The sequence below is a fragment of the Acipenser ruthenus genome, chromosome 8 (assembly GCF_902713425.1).
Source record: "Acipenser ruthenus chromosome 8, fAciRut3.2 maternal haplotype, whole genome shotgun sequence".
NCBI classification, from domain to species: domain Eukaryota; kingdom Metazoa; phylum Chordata; class Actinopteri; order Acipenseriformes; family Acipenseridae; genus Acipenser; species Acipenser ruthenus.
The window spans coordinates 63,075,008-63,094,922 of NC_081196.1; the positions used below are offsets into that span (position 1 = coordinate 63,075,008).

The 19,915-nt window shown below is 45.6% G+C and overlaps 2 protein-coding genes across 3 annotated transcripts; one reads left to right on the forward strand and one right to left on the reverse strand.

The window, feature by feature from the left end:
• Positions 1 to 420: 420 nt before the first annotated feature.
• Positions 421 to 4,984, forward strand: LOC117972940 (uncharacterized). Its single transcript, XM_034923460.2, has 5 exons — positions 421 to 680; positions 1,185 to 1,325; positions 2,117 to 2,151; positions 3,111 to 3,264; positions 4,135 to 4,984. Exons 1-5 carry the CDS (start codon positions 584 to 586, stop codon positions 4,164 to 4,166), a joined length of 459 nt encoding a protein of 152 aa, XP_034779351.2. The 5' UTR covers positions 421 to 583; the 3' UTR covers positions 4,167 to 4,984.
• Positions 4,985 to 5,497: 513 nt separating this feature from the next.
• On the reverse strand, positions 5,498 to 19,915 carry LOC131696635 (chloride intracellular channel protein 4-like). Of its 2 annotated transcripts, none has more exons than XM_059029440.1 (6): positions 12,499 to 14,202; positions 11,907 to 12,016; positions 10,947 to 11,072; positions 10,126 to 10,232; positions 8,466 to 8,647; positions 5,498 to 7,333 (listed from the first exon to the last, which is right to left on the reverse strand). In XM_059029440.1, the coding sequence occupies exons 1-6, from the start codon at positions 12,559 to 12,561 to the stop codon at positions 7,172 to 7,174; spliced, it is 750 nt and encodes a 249-aa protein (XP_058885423.1). In that variant the 5' UTR covers positions 12,562 to 14,202; the 3' UTR covers positions 5,498 to 7,171. The 2 variants fall into 2 exon arrangements, with proteins under 2 accessions (XP_058885423.1, XP_058885424.1); XM_059029441.1 differs by lacking the exon at positions 12,499 to 14,202 and adding an exon at positions 19,407 to 19,915 and having other exon boundaries at positions 5,515 to 7,333.

Here is a 19,915-nt window from a genome sequence, read left to right on the forward strand (position 1 = left end):
GAAATTAACTGTTCCCATTAACATGCATGAGGAGGACAAAGGAGATGGGGGAAGAGACTAAACTGTCCCAAGCAATGCCTCACCACCCCCACCACCTCTTCCCAAATCCACTGTAAAGTTTGCCCACACGTTGAGATTGCCCTTCTGTTTAAGCAGCGATAACGCACATTTAATATGTTTGCACAGGGACTAAGCAAGAAAGGGCTCTGACGTGGGAAGGACGATTGCCTACCCTACTGGTCACAATAGCCAGGCCGCAGCACTCAGAGACAAACACGTCTCCAAATGTCAGGGTGATGGATTGTAAAGTGCACTTTGATTGCCGATCTGCTTTCTGCTGGTCTGCTTGAGGCCGCCGCGGCCGAGGGGTTTAAATAGCGAGCGTTTCCCACAGCAGAGCAGAGCAGGGTTAGAGCCACAGCAAGAGAACCGACAAGCCTTGAAGAGAGGCGCTCTGATATTGGAGACAGACATATACATGCTAGATAGATAGATATAGAGAAAAAAACAATTAAATCACGGAAAAACCGCGAGCAACCTTCAGCACTTGAGAAAACAGTAAACCTCCTGTTACGAAACCAGAATGCAACCCAGTGTTCTTCTCAGCTTCCTGATCGCGACAGTCACCTTCACAGTAAGATGCTCCCCTGTCGGGTCAGAACAGGTCCAGTCGGGGGAGGGTAAGGAGTCGAGTTTGCTTACTTTCTAACAAATTAAATTGATTTAGCCCTGCAGAGAGCATTATCATATTGACTTCTATACACAGAGAGTGGTGAGGGCATGGAATGGGTAACCTTGCCCTGGTGAATCACTGGGATCATCCATAACTATTGCAAACTCAATAGTGCCATATTTAGAAACATTAAAAGAAACATAATCAATTCAACAACAAATGTTTCGAATAGAAATCTTTCCGAATGTCTTGAACCTGGTGATGCCTTCTAGTTGAAACATTTGTCATTGAATTGATTACGTTTCTTTTAGTATTTCTGAATTAGTGGGATCCTTTAAGACCCGATTTGACGAAGTTTTTAAACCAACCAGCTACTTGGAACATGTAGTGCAGAGCACTGATGGGCCGACTAGTCTCTCCTTGGTAGATTTTCTTCTGATAATTATAGACTAGGATTTTAGCAATCCTTTGAAGGTTGGCTGCCAGTTTTTTGGTTTTTTTTGTTATTAAGATGAGCGGAAGCATCCTGACTCTGTTGAGATCCACTCTGAGCGGCGGGGGAAGGTCCTGAGAATCCTGACAGCGCTGGAAGAGAGTCGGAAAAGTGAGAGTGTGAGCAGCAAACTGAGCACCCAGATCACCGGAGCCCGGGGTGAGTTAGAGCCAGTGGGAGCCACTAGCACAGCAAACACCTGCTGCAGCTACATGTCTGAATGCACAGCAAACACCTGCTGCAGCTACATGTCTGAATGCACAGCAAACACCTGCTGCACCTACATGTCTGAATGTATAGCCTGAGAATTACTTTTAAAACTTTGCTGTCAAAATGGTCAGGTACTGAAAGCTACGTTTCCATCTTTCACTTTCGATTTGGACTCCTTCAGCCCCAGTTAGGGTTACATTTAGACGTTCTAATTGATCGTACAAGCAATATAGCACTACTCTCGATTATAAACGCCTTAATATGTTTGAAATGCCCCTACAGTGTACGAAATAACCTACAGTTGTGTTGAGAACTGATCTGGCTCTGCAGTGTATGAAATAACCTACAGCTGTGTTGAGAACTGATCTGGCTCTACAGTGTATGAAATAACCTACAGCTGTGTTGAGAACTGATCTGGTTTCTGCTACCAGTTTTCTTAGCAGATTAACATTGAAGTGTAAACTCAAGCATTTGCAATAAATTCAATGGAACTAACCGTGGGGATTTCTAAAGAAAGAAAGTCATATCCTGAAGGTTACCCGGTTGGGGAGTCCCTGCAGATTGAGTTCCGGCACTGGTCTGCAGCCCCAGGGGAGAGGAACCTATTTCAGGCTCAAGGACTGAACAGACCTGCATGCAATGTATCCCTGTCTCTGAGTACCAATAATGCTTAAGACACAGGGCTGTGGGAGAGTACGTCCATATCATTTTAATATGTGTTTGTCTTTTCCTTATTGTAGCTAATACAAGGACTCTGGGGAGAAGGGCTAAAACGGTAAGACAAGCTCTTTTTAAAGCCCTTTAATTGCAGTGAGGTCGTATATTTAGCATTTTGTATTTTGAAAGGCCTTTTTCAGCCAAAGCAATTACAAAAAAGTACTATGAATCGATTGAAGTTTTGTTCTATGACTTATGAATGGCAGTTATCTGAAATTCCATCCCCAGTTCAGTAATCTATTTATTATTATTTATTTATTTATTTATTTACCAGGGCGACTTACAGTTGTTACAAAATATCACATTACAAAATATTAAAGTACAAAATATCACATTACAGATAAGAGCAGTTATAAAATACAATAGTCAGTAGTAAATAAGAGAACTTTTAAATAAGAGAAAATAAATCTACAATAAATGTTTGAGAGCGAGGTCAATCAAAAGCAGCTGAACTTACACTAAAAATATTTGCTTATAAGAGTAAGATCCATCAAGAGCAAGCAGGGAGTACAGTAAATGGATAAGAACGATTTCAAACAAGAGAAATTACAAAAAACGTGATTACGGTTACCTTTAAGAGTAAAATCAAGTACCAGATACAGAAATATAGTTCTAATTGAGAGCAGCAGTAGAATGCAGCAATGGTTATGCAGTAAATTACAGATGACTGTACAGAATTGCTATAGTGCCACTTGACATCACTCTCTGAGAGGCCAAGGAAGGCATAGAGTCTTTTTGGTAAAGAGAGCCATTGTGTACTGCATCCTATACCCGTGTCAATATAAATACAGCTATTCAATGCCCATACAGTGCATCAGTCGTCTGACCATGTCGATGCTTGTGTAACAGGCAGTGATGTAAGATACACTGCTGTTGCAGATTCTGTCCTGTCCCCTGTCGGTGAGATGAGATGAGATTAAAGCTCTAAATGTCTTTATGTTTTTTATTGGGTTAGGGTTAGGGTCAGTGAGCGCTCTGCTGTCTCTCATGCACTGTGTTGATTTATTGTCTCCCCAGTTCTCTGAAGAGTCTCAGGTAGCTCCCACCCCTTCCTCTCAAGACGAGGGCAGCTTGCTTGAGTTCAATGACGAGCTCTCCGACCCCCGCTATCTGGGAGGGAGAAGCTTCAAGAAATCTGTCCCGCCTCCAGCGAAGAAGCCGAAAAAGAGAGGTGAGTGTTCCAGCAGGCACCTTCATGCACATGTTCTGAGATTGCCCTGCGATTGCAAACCTTTGGAGTTATGTGGCCTCCGTGCTATCCAATCTGTTAGTGGTTAAATTTGGATCTGATCCCTGTATGTTTGTTAAATGATGATTCAATATTTGATTTTGCACTGCCTCAATGTATAATTCTATTAGAAGGTCTAACTTCAGTGAAGAAGTGAATTCTGCAGCTCTGGATAACCCCAAACTCGCCTCTGATCCGATACTGGCTCACTGCTTTTCCAGCCATTGTGCAGCTAGAGAGCACTACAGCTAGATTAAATAGGGCCCGGCCAGCTACAGTAGAGGCATGGAACCACTGCCAGCTTTATCCAGGCCTGGCAGCTTTTATTTCAGTTGTACAGTTATTGTTCCTCTTGCTTGTATGATGTATATGTGTAAACATGCCAGCGGTTCCTGTTTCTGTGTGCTTTGTTTTGGGTTTTTTGGGGGTTTTTTAAGTTATTGTTCTATGTATGTAAGTGTGATCCATGCATTTCCTTTTTATTGTGAAAATTATAAAGAAAAAAATATTGATCACAAAAAAAGTGCCGATTTGATATGGCAAGGGATTAAAGGGCTAAAAGGCATTTTTAAAGCTGACTGTATTCCCCCACCGGTCGGACACGACCGCCTATCTGTCTGAAGTAGCTGGCACCAAAGTCACTTTGTAAACCCTTTTATGTGCTGCAGACTCGAGTTGTTAATCTTTAAACCAGCAGTGAATCCAAGGCTCAGAGCAGCTGTTCAGAGGCACGGGTCTTGTGCATCAGTGCTGGATCACAGGCAGTTTTTGTCACTTCCTTTATCTATTTATTTTTTATTATTCTTTTTCCAGCATGTTTCTGGAAGTACTGTGTGCAGAACTGACCTTTAACGCTTGACCCCTCGACTGAACCTCTCCGGTGACCTCCTAACCCAGCGCACACCGACGATGACAACGATGACGAACACTTCAAGGAAGAAAGTGAAGAAGCTTTACACTAACCCACTGACGCCGACCATAATCACATAGAACCTTATGTGAATCACGACTTGTGTACCGGCTGTGTGCATTAAGAGCAGAATAATATACAGCACAGTAAATAAATGTTAAGGCATGAAATAATAAAACTGAATTTTATTTTTGTACAAACTGGGGTGTTCCCTGAATTCCGTAGACATGGTTTCTGGGGTTACACTGTGTTATCATACAGAGTTATAAGGAGGCTGCCCTTTACAGAAAGGAAAAGAGTTGTGCTCTTCTCTGTTTTCTGTGAAAGAAACACAAAGGAGACGCGGCCCACCCCTATGGAGACGCAGTGAAATCCAGGCCCATAAACCAGAGTCCGGGCAATAAACAGTGTACCGTGAGTCCAGGCAGCTGTCAATCCTCCTGTTGCCATGCCAACTGGGCAATTAATGAGCAAACGACTTCCAGCAAACGAGAGGACTAAAATAACTCGCCCTGGTGGGAAAAACTAATAGAAATCAAGAGTTTCCATTCAGCTCAGGTCACACTGTGGATGAACACCAAAACATACAGAGGTTGGTCAACAAAAGAAATAGAAATAATGTTCTACAGGGTGCAGGGCCGCCATGGGCACGGGTCTGCGAGGTGTTTAACATGGGGCCGTTCCTGAACGAGGGCGTTTCAGTTCACTCTAGGACCGGGCAGCTCTTGAAAGTTTCCAGCAGAAAGCAACCAGACTAACCCCAGCCCTAAAGGCATACCAGCTCCGTAGATATAGGGCAGGGGGAACCATTTAGCAAAGAACAAAGAAGGTATAGAGAGACTCGACTGCAGTGTTTGAAAGCTGAAAGGAGTCTCTGCATAGTAACCCTAGAGTCTCTACTTCAAGCACAGGGGGTAGGGGACTGTAGTGAGAGCATGGAGCAGAGGGGAGGGGACTGTAGTGAGATCATGGAGCAGAGGGGAGGGGACTGTAGTGAGAGCATGGAGCAAAGGGGAGGGGACTGTAGTGAGAGCACGGAGCAGAGGGGAGGGGACTGTAGTGAGAGCACGGAGCAGAGGGGAGGGGACTGTAGTGAGAGCACGGAGCAGAGGGGAGGGGACTGTAGTGAGAGCATGGAGCAGAGGGGAGGGGACTATAGTGAGAGCATGGAGCAGAGGGGAGGGGACTGTAGTGAGAGCATGGAGCAGAGGGGAGGGGACTGTAGTGAGAGCACGGAGCAGAGGGGAGGGGACTGTAGTGAGAGCACGGAGCAGAGGGGAGGGGACTGTAGTGAGAGCACGGAGCAGAGGGGAGGGGACTGTAGTGAGAGCATGGAGCAGAGGGGAGGGGACTGTAGTGAGAGCACGGAGCAGAGGGGAGGGGACTGTAGTGAGAGCATGGAGCAGGTTATCAAGCCACATTGTAGCTGCTGACTCACTGGAAGCCTTTAAGAGCCAACTGGACAAAGTTCTGGCACCAATCCGCTCCGTGTTTTACAAAGTTTTGGGACCAATCCGCTCCGTGTTTTTTGAGTCAGATCAGAAGGTAAAGAAACACATATAGAGATAAATCATTAGACAAAAATAAAAACATAAAAGCATTGTAATAGATTTGTATTTTATTCTCTTTTGAGATGAATAAGGCATGTGTACAGTAATACTGGTGTTCAAATTGTTAATAACAGCTGATATAAAAAAAAACACTACACTACAAATAGTGGCAGATTAAATAACCCAGCAAATTAAAAATCAATAATTATGATTAATACCAGATGAGGATATAATTGGGTGATTTTTTTTTGGTCCTGGTCAAATGATAAAAATACAATTAAGTATTGCAAGCTGTCTAAGTCTAGTTTTCAGAACACAAACTAGAGCCAATGACAGCTGATACATCTAACTGATTACAGCTGTTGTTATTATACTAATTATATATTTATGCAGGATTGTTTCACATTCTGTCACAGTCATCTTTCAAAAGCAGGAGTAAATCCCAGATGGATTGGCTTTTTCTAGACATGTCCTGTTAACCTGGTCCTATTTTTGAAATAACGGGAACGGGAAGTGTCAATACAAGCCAATGTGCCGAGCTTTGGTATTGCTGCTACTTTAAAATTTTGTAAAAGAAAAAGTGTAAGAACTTCTATAACCTAAACATTTCACACACAAAAAAGGGGGCAACGATGCAATTTCAGCAGCGAAGGAGGCAATAAAAAAAAGGTCATACATAAAAGTAGAGAAGGAGGGGGGGGTGGGAGGGGCTCAAAGGAAATACGGTGTCGTATGGGGTCAAAATGATGACTTGTTTACTCAAAGCTGGTAAACTTTAGCATTTTATACTAGTGTATTGATAAGGCGATATTTGTTATGAATTTGCAATTCGTGTTCGGGCTTAGGGTTTCCCAGTGAGTGCTGAAAATATGATGCAAATCTCTTAAACTTAAATATTGTGAAGCCCCAGTTTGAAGGAGAACTGGATTGTTCCCATTCAAAAAACTAAAGAAATGGACTTCAGTCTACGCTCACTGTAACTGCAGATTGTAACAACAGTACCGTTCATTGATGTAAAACAAAAAACTCCAGATACGCGTTGAACCCAGACACCATGTGATTGCAGTGCAGCTTAACTGCGGTTACAGTTAAACTACGGTCTAACTATTCACTGCAGTTAATTGACATGGCTTGACATGGGGGCACCAATGGCAGTCATTGAATTCCAATGCCCCCCAGCAACATAAACCCAGTCAGAGTGCAATTCACCACTGCACATCACTGAGCTGGGCAAGGACACACTCTCTGGCACCCCATTATTCACGCTTTAGTATATGCAGAATCCTAGATTAAAATCACCATGAGTCTTTCTTGATAAGGGGACTCTTGTGTATGAACTGCTGTCCGTAGCAGCTGTGATCGTCCCCGCCTTCCCAGAATGTTTGTTTTTTTATTTAATCCTCTTCGCCACGTCCAGGTACGCGACCTCGATCTCGCGGTCCACCGGGCACGTGTTAGTGAACTCGTCCCTGCTGTAGGCGTTATTAAGGTATCTCCAGACTGCTGTCATCTCCACTGGGATCTCAAAATTGCGATATTTCCTCGCTACCACCTTAAATAAAATTACATTAATAAAAGTAAGAACAAAATTAGGATTACAGATAATTGTGATGGGTAGTTTTTTGAATGTGCAGTTTGGGGAGCAGGTTGCAGTTCAGTATACATTACTGTAGTGTGGGTGGAGGGGTACCTTGATGATGTGTAGTTTGGGGAGCAGGTTGCAGTTCAGTATACATTACTGTAGTGTGGGTGGAGGGGTACCTTGATGATGTGCAGTTTGGGGAGCAGGTTGCAGTTCAGTATACATTACTGTAGTGTGGGTGGAGGGGTAACTTGATGATGTGTAGTTTGGGGAGCAGGTTGCAGTTCAGTATACATTACTGTAGTGTGGGTGGAGGGGTACCTTGATGATGTGCAGTTTGGGGAGCAGGTTGCAGTTCAGTGTACATTACTGTAGTGTGTGTGGAGGGGTAACTTGATGATGTGTAGTTTGGGGAGCAGGTTGCAGTTCAGTATACATTACTGTAGTGTGGGTGGAGGGGTACCTTGATGATGTGCAGTTTGGGGAGCAGGTTGCAGTTCAGTATACATTACTGTAGTGTGGGTGGGGGGGTACCTTGATGATGTGCAGTTTGGGGAGCAGGTTGCAGTTCAGTATACATTACTGTAGTGTGGGTGGATGGGTACCTTGATGATGTGCAGTTTGGGGAGCAGGTTGCAGTTCAGTATACATTACTGTAGTGTGTGTGGGGGGGTACCTTGATGATGTGTAGTTTGGGGAGCAGGTTGCAGTTCAGTATACATTACTGTAGTGTGGGTGGAGGGGTAACTTGATGATGTGAAGTTTGGGGAGCAGGTTGCAGTTCAGTATACATTACTGTAGTGTGGGTGGAGGGGTACCTTGATGATGTGTAGTTTGGGGAGCAGGTTGCAGTTCAGTATACATTACTGTAGTGTGGGTGGGGGGGTACCTTGATGATGTGTAGTTTGGGGAGCAGGTTGCAGTTCAGTATACATTACTGTAGTGTGGGTGGAGGGGTACCTTGATGATGTGTAGTTTGGGGAGCAGGTTGCAGTTCAGTATACATTACTGTAGTGTGGGTGGAGGGGTAACTTGATGATGTGTAGTTTGGGGAGCAGGTTGCAGTTCAGTATACATTACTGTAGTGTGGATGGAGGGGTACCTTGATGATGTGCAGTTTGGGGAGCAGGTTGCAGTCAGCCAGGGTGAGCTCCTCCCCGTCCAGGTACTTCCTGCTGGAGGAGGGTAGCTCGTCCATGCTGTCAGCGTCGATCTCGTCAGGGAGCGGAGTGGTCAGGTATTCATCCAGCCTCCCCAGGGCCTTCAGTAGAGCCTTTTCCAGGTCTGCAACCAACACATGGCCATCAGCAGCAATACTGAACTCTCCTCTACTCTAGTGCATCTGGGTCTCATGAGAGATCAGCAGCAGCACTGAACTCTCCTCTACTCTACTCTAGTGCATCTGGGACTCATGAGAGATCAGCAGCAGCACTGAACTCTCCTCTACTCTAGTGCATCTGGGACTCATGAGAGATCAGCAGCAGCACTGAACTCTCCTCTACTCTAGTGCATCTGGGGCTCATGAGAGATCAGCAGCAGCACTGAACTCTCCTCTACTCTAGTGCATCTGGGGCTCATGAGAGATCAGCAGCAGCACTGAACTCTCCTCTACTCTACTCTAGTGCATCTGGGGCTCATGAGAGACCAGCAGCAGCACTGAACTCTCCTCTCCTCTACTCTAGTGCAACTGGGGCTCATGAGAGATCAGCAGCAGCACTGAACTCTCCTCTACTCTACTCTACTCTAATGCATAGGGCTCATGAGAGATCAGCAGCAGCACTGAACTCTCCTCTACTCTAGTGCATCTGGGACTCATGAGAGATCAGCAGCAGCACTGAACTCTCCTCTACTCTAGTGCATCTGGGGCTCATGAGAGATCAGCAGCAGCACTGTGCTCTCCTCTCCTCTACTCTAGTGCATCTGGGGCTCATGAGAGATCAGCAGCAGCACTGAACTCTCCTCTACTCTACTCTAGTGCATCTGGGGCTCATGAGAGATCAGCAGCAGCACTGTGCTCTCCTCTCCTCTACTCTAATGCATAGGGCTCATGAGAGATCAGCAGCAGCACTGAACTCTCCTCTACTCTACTCTAGTGCATCTGGGGCTCATGAGAGATCAGCAGCAGCACTGAACTCTCCTCTACTCTACTCTAGTGCATCTGGGGCTCATGAGAGATCAGCAGCAGCACTGTGCTCTCCTCTCCTCTACTCTAGTGCATATGGGGCTCATGAGAGATCAGCAGCAGCACTGAACTCTCCTCTACTCTACTCTAGTGCATCTGGGGCTCATGAGAGATCAGCAGCAGCACTGAACTCTCCTCTACTCTAGTGCATCTGAGGCTCATGAGAGATCAGCAGCAGCACTGAACTCTCCTCTACTCTAGTGCATCTGGGGCTCATGAGAGACCAGCAGCAGCACTGAACTCTCCTCTCCTCTACTCTAGTGCAACTGGGGCTCATGAGAGATCATCAGCAGCACTGAACTCTCCTCTACTCTACTCTAGTGCAACTGGGGCTCATGAGAGGTGCGGCACAGCGGTTATAGCCAGACGCACTGCTGGTGAATGCTAGTGTAATCACATGAGCTCAATTAAATCTGAATGCCATAAGCATCAGAAAAGGCGTAGTGACTGGAGTGGCTGTGAGTTCAGTAAGCATCAGCAGAGCTGTGGCAGCAGTTCACTGACCCTGCACTGCAATGGGGCTACACCTGCACTCAGAGCAAAGAGCCGGGCTATCTGTCGCAGGGCTAGCAATACTTACTTTCATTGAAATCCTTCCTGGCGTTTTTAATGTAGGCAGAAAACTTGGCAAAGACATCATTCCCTGCAGAGTTGGAGTCTGGGTGCTTGGCAGCCAACTTCGGGTATCTGCAAATAGAAACGCAGCGAATCATACCTGCAAATAGAAACGCAGCGAATCATACCTGTAAATAGAAACGCAGCTAAATATACCTGCAAATAGAAACACAGCTAAATATACCTGCAAATAGAAAAGCAGCTAACTATACCTTTCACATACTTTTGATGAGATTGGACTAACAGACCCTACTGTCATTTAGAGTGATGATAACAAACAAAGAACATTCTTTCAATTGCTCACAAGTGAATAGGAGCCATTACTGGATATGCACACCTGTGGTATACTGTATATTGCTCTTAGGCTCTTTGGATCTAAGGACAGTGTAAAGCAGGGGTGTATACATTGCGGTTCTCCAGATCCGTACTCCTCCAGGTCTTGTAAATTGGTCCCATTCAGTCATTTAGGGAACAGGTGCAACAAAGACCAGGACTGGAGCTGTGCACCCCTGATGTAAAGACCAGGACTCGAGCTGTGCACCCCTGATGTAAAGACCAGGACTGGAACTGTGCATCCCTGATGTAAAGACCAGGACTCGAGCTGTGCACCCCTGATGTAAAGACCAGGACTCGAGCTGTGCACCCCTGATGTAAAGACCAGGACTGGAACTGTGCATCCCTGATGTAAAGACCAGGACTGGAGCTGTGCACCCCTGATGTAAAGACCAGGACTGGAACTGTGCACCCCTGCTGTAAAGGCTGGGGACCCCGTTTCTCTCTCAGTACCTGGGAGGCACCAGCTTGTCCTCCAGGAACTCCTCTATCTTGTTCACGTCTGTTTTCACCTCCCCGTTAAACGTCATGAATGGAGGGTTCGTCCCCGGGGCCAAGTCCTGCAGGTCTGCTGGTTTTCTGTTGAAAGTAATGAACTCTTCTAGTACTTTTCAGGCTTCTGCTAAAATAGAGACTGTGCTGTCATTATAAATCAGGCATGAGAAATCAATCACAGTTAAGAACGTGTCAAAATCCTGGTGCGTCTTATTGTGTGTGTGCAGGTGTCACCCCGCGCAGAACATACGTTAGGTTTAATGTTAGTTCCTGTTACAGTCTTCATGCTTGTCAATTATAATAAGTTCATATTGTGTTACAACGTGTAGCGTGTCTCGTATTATAAAAGATTTCATTTGGCACAGTATGAGTCGCTTCGTTTCACGGTCCACTGCGCAAGATGACACCAAACTGCACAAGATGACAGCTCTTATACAATAAGAGGCACTCTAGACACATAGCAATCCCTGATATTAAATAGAAAAAATGCCATGCCTGACTATGAAAGCGACCCAACTGAGGTAAAAGTATGGGACATTGTACAGCAGCATTGGAAGCGTGGTAAAGCACAGGTATATTTTTTAAATGGGTTGCATTTACAGGTACATGAAGATCAAGACAGGAAGCTGTACCTTGAAAAATTCAATTGAAAGTTCAATTACAGGTTGAGGCTTCATAGTGCACCTACTGCACTAAAGCTAAGAGATGATGTTAAAAGGGTTAGGAAGTTTCCTGTTTGTATGTTAAAAATCTGGTAATACATTCTGAACTTTAATTACAATACACGTGTGCCTCTCACAAGCACATAGGCAAGCCTGGGAGAGCCAGGGACAAAGCTGCTTACCTTTTCAGTAGGAGAGCCAGGGGGACAAAGCTGCTTACTGTTTCAGTGGGAGAACCAGGGACAAAGCTCCTTACCTTTTCAGATCCACAGTGGTGACGTTGAATATTACTCCTTTAAGCCAGAGGATCATGAAGAGGCGCTGGCAGAACGGGCAGTTCCCAATGCTCTCCCCGTCACTGCCGGCCTGCAACAAATAAAGCAACCAGACAGGCTTTTAACAGGCAGCTGGAAACCAGACTGTCCCAAGTGGAGAATCAGAGAGCCGAGAAGGATCGGGGGGCTAGACTCTTTAGCACTCTCTCACTCAGGCTGTCTAGCCCACACCAAACTAGAAGCAAACCAGATTCCCATTTCACAAAGTGATGCTTACTGAGGCTGTCCTGGTGGAAGTGTTCATATTGAAAGAAGGAATTGTCTCAGTGTTGCATGACTTGCGTGGCTGACCCTTCTGTCGTCTGTCTAAGACAGTAGTAAGATATGTTTTTATTTATTGTTGGTCTGTTTGACACTGAGCTTCCACAGACAAAGTGACACATGAGCAATGGGCAATAGAAGAGTGCCAGCACTATATAGTGTGCACTGTACTGGCATAGTCTCATTACTCTTAGAGTTACATTTGTTTTTAAAATACGATATCCATCATTATCTCAGAAAAAAACACCTTACCTTTACAAAGAGCTCTATATCTGGAAATCCATACTTTTCCCGTGCCAAGTCAAACCAGGCCATGGCCGCGCCGCATTGAGCAGCTGTGCAGGTCCTCTTGTCTCACAACACTGACAACAGCTCTTTATTACCCAGAGGAATGACCCCGTGCCTGAGTTAACTGAGTCTGCTTTCACTTCTAAAGAGGGCTTCCTCTGCTGTTCCCAGTCCCAGTGCAATGGAAAGCGAGGCGTCCTGTTCCTACCAGGGAAGGTGCACCAGACTGCAGATCTGTGGGGCAGGGGTTGCTGTAGCGCCCTTGTGAGATTAAACATTTCTGTTTGTGGTGTGGGCTGACACAACATGATGAGATGCATGAAGTATGAAAGACTCCTACAGATCAGCTCTCTGTTGAAAAGCTCCATTGAGAAGCCGTCTGGATTAGGGGAGTGCCTAGTTGGGTTTAGGGCCTGTAAATGTTGTTGTTGATCACTTATTTTCTTTCTCTGGGCAGGGACACAATTTCTGAAAAACATATTTTTGTTAACCTATTTGGTACCAGATATCTTTTATTTTTATTATTTAATATTAAAATCCATGGAACTATTTCATTAGCTGTAACCCTTTTAAGCTTGACTGATACACAAATAACACCCTTCTCTAAAAAAGGTATTTGAATTGGTTAATAACAGACCTGAAACTACATCAAAGTGAGGGGTCCTTGTAAACCACACCATACAAAGCTACTGCTTCTGCTACACACACGGTCCCCAGTCGAATGAAATGTATGATTTCTGTCATGCATTTCTCTGGGTCTGTAAGCACTATCTTCCACAGGAGATCCTGAGTGAATGTGCGGTCAGATCAGTGTGATCCCTTATGCAAGTTTACCATGGGATTTTTGCACTATATTTTTTGCTCTTTTACCCTGCTTTTCCCATGGTAATAACATGTATTAACCATAATTTACCCTGGTTTACCATGTTTATTAATATGCTTTATCATACCTCACTGTTCTTTACTATACTTTACCATGCTTTCACTATGCTTTGCTATGCTTTTACTATGGTACACGTTTATAAAGGCTGCTATCTCAGATCAAGCCTCCTACATCCTTTCGCTCCTCTGTTCTCTCACAATGGAGTCTTTATGTTCCGCTGGGAATAAGAATTCCAGGGTGGCTGTTCTGCATTGTTCAGCCCGTTGCAAATCTCAAGTGCAAACACTGCCAAATCCATTGGGCCCTGCTTAGCTTGTGAAACGCTCCAGCATGTCGCCGGCATTGCTCTGGATCACACAGTATGAAATGGCAGAGGAAAGGCTGTTGACTTTATGGTTTGGTGGCGTCATTCATTCCAGGTGGCTTCTGCTCTCTGGAGACTCGCTCCCCTTGGGACTCTATGGTTACAGCCAGCACTGCGGCAGAATTGTACAATAGAATGGTACAGCTGAAGACTGCCCTATGATAAACCCTGGTGTAAAGGGTTATCTATAAACAGGCTGAACTACTGTAGATGGGTGTTTGTCTAGCACGGCGAACGATGTTGATTTCTGCTCCCTAAGGAGCAGTTTGTTATGAAAATCTGTAATTGTGCCTGTTTCATCGTTCCCTGCTGTACGCACGCGTGCACACACACACACACACACACACACACACACACACACACACTGGCTTAACAGTTACATCACAGGAATTAGTTGACATGATTGAAGGTGTTTATAGGAATCCTCTGCTGCTGTTCCTCAGTGACAAACCTGACACCTTCACAAAGGTTTATTCTTAATCACCTGTGCATGCAGGGGAGCATGCAGCTGCAGTTCCAAACTTTCCCACCTGGGGACACTGCTGCTCTGCTGTGTTTTAGGAGCCTGAGCTGGGAGCGTTGAGGTCTGTTTTAATGTGTCAAGATTTATAGTAGATTACATACAGCCTTACATGTTGTCATCTGCTAAATGGTAAGCGTACTGTAATTAAAATTACAAAATCACTTCAGGCACATGTAAAGGGCAGCATTGTGTGATACACTGCTGTTACGGATTCTGTCCTGTCAGTGAGATGAGATGAAGTTTAAAGCTTTATAATAACCATGAATCTAGATGAGCCTGGCTCTTTTGCACAGTGGTTAAGACGCTCACCTGCAGTGTGTGGGGTCGTCGGTTCGCACCCAGCCTCTGCCCTGTTACACATATAGACCACATAGTAGATTAGTATAGGGCAGCTTCTACTTCAGTGTCTGTTATTAATTCAATGTGGGTATTGATCTCAACCCGTTCCACTCAGAGATGCAGTTACTGAGAATTGCAGATTTCACGATTCAGATCGATATGGAACTGCGTTATTATATTAACTCAAGGCTGATGTAAATGTGTGTGTCGCTCAACTTCCTATAGCTCTGTGCTCCCCTATGATGCAGAGTAGAGGTTTGGAGTGAGGAATGCAGCAGCTGAGGGATTACTGCAGCTTGGAGCCAGTACAGCTCCAGCCCTGGAGAGGAGCGGAGAGCCGAGCCCAGCGTGGAGAGCATTGCAGGCAAGGTCTCCACTAGCAGAGAGAGGGACGGGAGCCTGCATAGAGAGGCCACTGCAGCTGGGAAAAGAGTGGCATGCTGGCTTCATTTAACCAGCTGAAACCACCAGCAACAAACAACTAAACAGTAAAGCACAGTGAAGGCATGGTAAAGCATAGGCCAGCATGCTGAATCAATGGGAAACCTTGGTAAAGAGCAGTAAATGGAAACACACACCATGAGCATTGGGAAGTGTAAATACAGACCCGTTTGGTGGAAAGGACCCAGTGTAAGAACCTAGTGAAGAGACCAGCACGCTGCCTGCCCTTAGAAAAGTTGACCACAGTTCATTTGCATGGTAATTTGGCACTTTTACCATGGTTGTACTATGCATTTACCATAGTTTACTACAGTCAGCTAGTTATACCAGTGAGCTGCTGAACTGTTCCTTTAAATAAGTCAATAAAAAAGCTCACTGTTATTTGTGTGCTTCAGGTACAGACTAACACATTGAGGGAACCGTGTTTCAGAACAAAGCAAACACTGTGCAGTGTATTAGGACTTGACTTCCGCCTACAGTTGCAGCTGTACAGTACAGATGAAAGGTTTTGAAATCCTTCATTAACTCAGGAGGCTTCCCCCCCTGGAGACTGTATTATATTCTTCTGAGAGAGACCTGCCATGGTTATCCCATCACACACTTTTTTCAATTTCTCCTGCAACACACAGGACCCTTTTTGTTAACAGAAATACCTCAAAGAAATGGAAAGTGGAATTAAAATATTTTCCCTCAGCTTAACCCTTCCCTCTGGTCCCAGGCCATGTTATTAAACAGGGATTTAGCTGTACATTCCAGTTGTGTGCCTGTGTGATTCCCATTAAGAGTTCAATTAGCGGGTGGTACTTGCTGTGGAGTTTATATGCAGGAGTGTGTCCATTGGAAGTCCCAGTCCTCAAACAGATCAGACCCTTTCTACTGAAGTGCATGTGAGGGGACACTAAGGGGGTAGAGCAGGGTGACCGTATGGCTCATACAAAAGCTAAAATATCATTCAAACACAGATTTGATCACGGAGACCTCACAAAACACCATGAGAACGACTGCATGTATAGAAACAAGGATCATGAGATCGGTAAGAGATATATGTGGAGAGGTATGCTCAAGTTTCAAGTCAATTCAACAACAACCCATAAGAACAACAACCAGTGCTACATATGTGCATTGCAGTCTCTGTCTCCATGGTGCAGTGTGTGCATTGCAGTCTCTGTCTCCATGGTACAGTGTGTGCATTGCAGTCTCTGTCTCCACAGTGCAGTGTGTGCATTGCAGTCTCTGTCTCCATGGTGCAGTGTGTGCATTGCAGTCTCTGTCTCCATGGTGCAGTGTGTGCATTGCAGTCTCTGTCTCCATGGTGCAGTGTGTGCATTGCAGTCTCTGTCTCCACAGTGCAGTGTGTGCATTGCAGTCTCTGTCTCCACAGTGCAGTGTGTGCATTGCAGTCTCTGTCTCCACAGTGCAGTGTGTGCATTGCAGTCTCTGTCTCCACAGTGCAGTGTGTGCATTGCAGTCTCTGTCTCCACAGTGCAGTGTGTGCATTGCAGTCTCTGTCTCCACAGTGCAGTGTGTGCATTGCAGTCTCTGTCTCCATGGTGCAGTGTGTGCATTGCAGTCTCTGTCTCCATGGTGCAGTGTGTGCATTGCAGTCTCTGTCTCCACAGTGCAGTGTGTGCATTGCAGTCTCTGTCTCCATGGTGCAGTGTGTGCATTGCAGTCTCTGTCTCCACAGTGCAGTGTGTGCATTGCAGTCTCTGTCTCCATGGTGCAGTGTGTGCATTGCAGTCTCTGTCTCCATGGTGCAGTGTGTGCATTGCAGTCTCTGTCTCCACAGTGCAGTGTGTGCATTGCAGTCTCTGTCTCCATGGTGCAGTGTGTGCATTGCAGTCTCTGTCTCCACAGTGCAGTGTGTGCATTGCAGTCTCTGTCTCCACAGTGCCGTGTGTGCATTGCAGTCTCTGTCTCCACAGTGCAGTGTGTGCATTGCAGTCTCTGTCTCCATGGTGCAGTGTGTGCATTGCAGTCTCTGTCTCCACAGTGCCGTGTGTGCATTGCAGTCTCTGTCTCCACAGTGCAGTGTGTGCATAAATCTGTTTGCAAGCCTTGCTTTCAGATTGTTTTCCACCTGGAGAGTGAAATGGTCCCCATCCCTACAGGGCCTTCTTTCCAGCCAGTAACCAACCAGCTGTTTCCCTGATTGACTGACATGCTTTACAGCCAATAAGATACTTTGACCCCAAAGACACTGCTGGGTGAAATTACCTTAAGGATGTAAAACAGTAACAGACTTCCTGGAAGGCAAGGCAAGCAAACTGAAAACTTTCCTTAACGTAGGGTAGTACCAAATGAAAATACATGTTTGCTTTGACATGTGTTTCTTTCAAAACTGCACATTTGAGCCCTATATAGTGAATGGAGGTGCATGAGAGGTAAACTGTATTCAATGAATTATTGCCATGTGTGGATTGCTCAGCATGAACAAAAAATGAGAAACATTTCTTAACATGCTAGTAAGCTAGTTGTTTACCCTTCATGAAGAAAAATAATAACTGAGAAGTCTTTCTAAAACATGGTCTTATGATTGTGTGTTTCAGCTTATGGATAAAACTATGCTGAAGATTGCAGATGATGATTCTGGATCATAGTTTTACTCTAGTACCCTGCACCCTCAGTCTTCATGGAGTCACACCAAGTCTCTGTCCAATGTGACAGTCCAATCTGAAAAGGGAACATCACTTGATCACTTGTAATGAAGGGTGGTGGAGACTGTGCATTGCTGCACGATTTCTAACATTTCAGAAAACCACACAATATAGTTTCCAGGGTTCATCAATGTGCATTGCATTGAAATAACCTTCCTATTACAGAGTGAAGAGAGGCAGGCAGCCATGCTGTGATCAGCAGGAGGCCCCGCAGCCCTGCACTGAAGTGGGTAAGTCTTTAATCCGCTGGACTCCACAGCTGCCTTCTAATTAAGACTCTGATGAACTGCCCTGCCAGGTGGTTATTAGTGGCCAAGCCAAGCACTATTTTAGACTCTCCGGGAGCCTGTAGTTTTGTGCAGACGCCCGGCCGTTACTGTGAATTAAAGAGAGTTGAGCAGAAACACACTCCACCACGGAACCTGCAACTCAGCAATTATGGAACACAGGGATCCCATTAAGTTGGGAGTCCCTGTGCCACTGGATCTATTTTCAATCAGCCTGGATTCAAGCTGATCTTTAAAAACGAGTGGCCAGGCTTGCTGCTACATATCATGCCTCGCCTCTGTCAGCAGACCATCTCTTAGATCTTGCACCCCCCCACCCCCCCCACCCCCCCTCCCCTGTGTGTATTGGATTGAGGTTACCCTGTGAAACAGCGTATTGGATTGATGTTCCCCTGTGTGTATTGGATTGAGGTTACCCTGTGAAACAGCGCATTGGATTGAGGTTACCCTGTTAAACAGCGTATTGGATTGAGGTTCCCCTGTGTGTATTGGATTGAGGTTACCCTGTGAAACAGCGCATTGGATTGAGGTTACCCTGTTAAACAGCGTATTGGATTGAGGTTCCCCTGTGTGTATTGGATTGAGGTTACCCTGTGTGTATTGGATTGAGGTTACCCTGTTAAACAGTGTATTGGATTGAGGTTACCCTGTGTGTATTGGATTGAGGTTACCCTGTTAAACAGCGTATTGGATTGAGGTTCCCCTGTGTGTATTGGACTGAGGTTCCCCTGTTAAACAGCGTATTGGATTGAGGTTCCCCTGTGTGTATTGGATTGAGGTTACCCTGTTAAACAGCGTATTGGATTGAGGTTACCCTGTTAAACAGCGTATTGGACTGAGGTTACCCTGTGCGTATTGGATTGAGGTTATCCTGTGTGTATTGGATTGAGGTTCCCCTGTTAAACAGTGTATTGAATTGAGGTTACCCTGTGTGTATTGGATTGAGGTTATCCTGTGTGTATTGGATTGAGGTTACCCTGTTAAACAGTGTATTGGATTGAGGTCCACAGCCCCCACAGCATGCAGGAAAAGCTTATTCCTCCAAGCAAAAGCTGGCAATGTCAGCAGAACTCTGAATCAAACTGGAAGTAAATAAAAGGAGTCTCTCACTGCAGTCTAGCACTCTCACCACTGAGTTACTCAAACCCACTGCAGTCTAGCACTGTAACCACTGAGCTACTCAAACCCACTACCTTCCACACTGTAGTCCAGTACTCTAACCACTGAGCTACTCAAACCCACTGCAGTCTAGCACTGTAACCACTGAGCTGCTCAAACCCACTACCTTCCACACTGCAGTATAGTGCTTTGTGCAACTCTTTGACACATCCACACACAGCCTGTTACTACAGTGACCCAGATAATATTAAAAGGGTACCTTAACATAGAGGGAGATGTCGTATTCCTGAGGCTCAGCAGCACTCTCCCATCTCCTGGTTCCTGCCTGGGCAGGGTCTTCACTCAGGGTCTTTTCTGTTGTGGGGCTTCCTCCTCCTTCTTCTGCTTCTTCCTGAGCTCCTGGGGCCGGCTCCTCGCCCTCCTTGGGCAGCCCGTTCTCCTGCACGGCCTCCTGGCTCTCCCCTGGTGTGCCCCCAGCCTGCTTATCCTGACTCTCATCCTCACTGCTGAAGTCCTCATCACTGCTGCTGCTGCTGCTCTCCTCCTCATCTGACTGTCCACTCTTCTTTTCCTTTTCTATCTCTCTTTCTTTCACAGCCTCTTCCTGCCCTCCTTGTTTCTCCCCAGTCTCCTCTTGGTCCACTTTCTCTCCTTCTATCTCTTGTTTGCCTTCTTCGCTTGTCGTCACCCCCTCTCCCCCTCCTTCCACTTCTCCCTGTCCCCCCTCAGTCTCCTCTTGGTCCACTTTCTCTCCTTCTATCTCTTGTT